Source organism: Bison bison, unplaced genomic scaffold, assembly GCF_000754665.1.
Source record: "Bison bison bison isolate TAMUID 2011002044 unplaced genomic scaffold, Bison_UMD1.0 scf7180017864148, whole genome shotgun sequence".
NCBI lineage: Eukaryota > Metazoa > Chordata > Mammalia > Artiodactyla > Bovidae > Bison > Bison bison.
This window is the reverse complement of record NW_011494720.1, coordinates 4,905,017-4,907,475: the sequence shown is the minus strand read 5'-3', so window position 1 is coordinate 4,907,475 and position 2,459 is coordinate 4,905,017. Positions and strand designations below refer to the sequence as shown.

Here is a 2,459-nt window from a genome sequence, read left to right as displayed (position 1 = left end):
TAAAGCTCAACATTCAGAAAACGAAGATCATGGCATCTGGTCCCATCACTTCATGGGAAATAGATAGGGAAACAGTGGAAACAGTGTCAGACTTTATTTTTCTGGGCTCCAAAATCACTGCAGATGGTGATTGCAGCCATGAAATTAAAAGACGCTTACTCCTTGGAAGGAAACTTATGAGCAACCTAGACAGCATATTCAAAAGCAGAGCAGTCGCAGTCACTGCATTTAATAACCATGTGTCTGTGTGCTCAGTAGCTGAGTTGTGCCTGATTCTTTGCAACCCCGAACACTGTAGCCCTCCAGGATCCTCTGTCCATGGAATTTTCCAGGCAACAATACTGGAATGGATTGCCATTTCCTACTCCAGGGGATCTTCCCAACCCAGGGATCAAACCCACGTCTCTTGCATCTCCCGCATTGGCAGGCAGATTCTTTACCGCCACACCTCCTGGGAAGCCCCATTTAATAACTGTAACTTACACAAAATCAGAGAATGGACCAGGCCCAGACAGCCACTCCTGGGATCACTAAAGTATGAAAGAATATTCTCACTGACCTCATGGGTACACCAAGTGGGATTACAGGGGAAAAAATACAATTTATTCTGTAATCCCACAACTGTCTCCTTCATTCTTTATAGTTACATATTTTTAAAATATTTACTTATTTGGCTACATCAGGTCTTAGCTGTGGCATGCAGCATCTAGTTCCCTGAACCAGGAATCAGAACTGGGTCCCCTGCATTGGGAGCATGACGTCTTAACCACCGGACCACCAGGGAAGTCCCACCCACATTTTAAGTTTATGAAAGTTCCTCCATCTGTGTTTTTTTTAGAGATTCTTCTCTGGTTTTCTTCATCATCTTCTGAAAGATTAACTTATATTTATTTACCCATCATTCTATGTTTTCTATAAAAAGCTTTTTCCAAAGAGGAAGAAAGGAAGTGAAGAAACTAAAATAAAGAACGTGGCAAAAACTCTATTAAAATGTTTTGCTGTATCCAGCCTTCAGCAGTTAGGTTATTTTTCAAATTTACATAAGGACTTATTATCATCCTGACTGCAATCATGTAGAAAATGAATGGGGTATAAAGTACATCAGGCTAATTTAATAAAACGAGCCTTCTTTTCTTGTGAAATCTTTGAAGAAGGGAATCATTAGACAGAGACTTGCCTTGTTTTCACCCAGGTCATGAGGCATGTCAACTTGGAGATGTGCCTTTGGCAAGAAGTCCTTAATTAGAAATTCCTCGAGAGCTGCTCCCAGTAGGTGCTTCCTAAGACAAAAAGATAAAATAACATAGCAAAAAAGCCCTTGCTAAGGATACAACAACCAGGCTGAGCTGAATGAAAAAAATAATTTGCTAACTGCAAACGAGCAAGGCTGTCATGATGGGATGCTGGATTTTGAATGAGAGTCTCTCCATCATATTAGTAGTAAGTATCATTTTTGTTATTCAGCTCTAAACATATACACTGCATACCTTGATTCTTCAGATAACTTGTATAGGAATACTAAGTAACGTGAAGTATTGCCCGGCTTAAAAGACTAAAACTTGTTAGAAAACATTCAGTAGATACACCTTGGTAAATCTTAATTTACTCTTGCAGAATCATGCAAATCATTATTTTTAAAGTCAAGTGGTTTCCATTTGCATCAGGTATGAATGTTTCTGTAAATCGAAGGAAGTGTTTGAATTAGACTATGACATTGGAATTTTTCTAAAGTATTTTCTGAGTTGATTTTTAAGGGTTTCCTCCTTCTTGACATCATTGACTTGAAAGATTATAGCAATGTTGATTAGGAGGGTTCTGTATTTTTCATTAAATTCCTTAAAGTATACCCCTATGTATTTCAAATCTTTTTTAATAAAGTTAACAATTTCTTAACATGCTGATAACTGTTACAAAACTAACCTATAAGAAATAAGTATATGGAATGATTCTGATTGATATTGAAAAGCTTTTCATTTCACTTAAAAAAAAAAGACCCCAAGAACCCCAAATGATTTTGAGAAGAAGGAAAGGTTGAAGACAGTATTGACTGGCCCTTTTTTCCATTCTGCTCTAGCTCTCATGGCTGGGAGTGAATTTATATCTGTTTATCGACACATTCTATTGGTATGAAGAGGAAGAGTCTTTCCTTTATACACGAGTTATTCTGGGTGTAAGTAGATTTGGGTACTATGCATTAATTATCATTTCAGAAAACAAAATGCATTCTATTTCCCCCAGCTTCCCTGTTTCACTGTATCTCTTTCTTATGTCTTTATACATGGACAGTCTACCCTGGCTTGGGCTCGCGCATCTGCAGTGTGCCTGAATTTTAACTGCATGCTAATTCTATTACCCGTCAGTCGAAACCTTATTTCATTCATGAGAGGGACAAGTGCTGTAAGTACTAAGTTATTGAAATAATTTCCGTTGTTATGATCTATTAATATAAGTGCTATTGA

The 2,459-nt window shown here is 37.6% G+C and overlaps 1 protein-coding gene across 1 annotated transcript in view; it reads left to right on the top strand.

Moving 5' to 3' along the window:
• The first annotated feature begins 1,392 nt into the window (after positions 1-1,392).
• Positions 1,393-2,459, top strand: part of NOX3 (NADPH oxidase 3) — a 66,341-nt gene continuing 65,274 nt past the window's right edge. The window contains exons 1-3 of the mRNA XM_010840857.1: positions 1,393-1,440; positions 2,075-2,170; positions 2,287-2,397. Coding sequence (XP_010839159.1) covers positions 1,393-1,440; positions 2,075-2,170; positions 2,287-2,397 — 255 coding nt within the window. The remainder of the gene's footprint in view (positions 1,441-2,074; positions 2,171-2,286; positions 2,398-2,459) is intronic.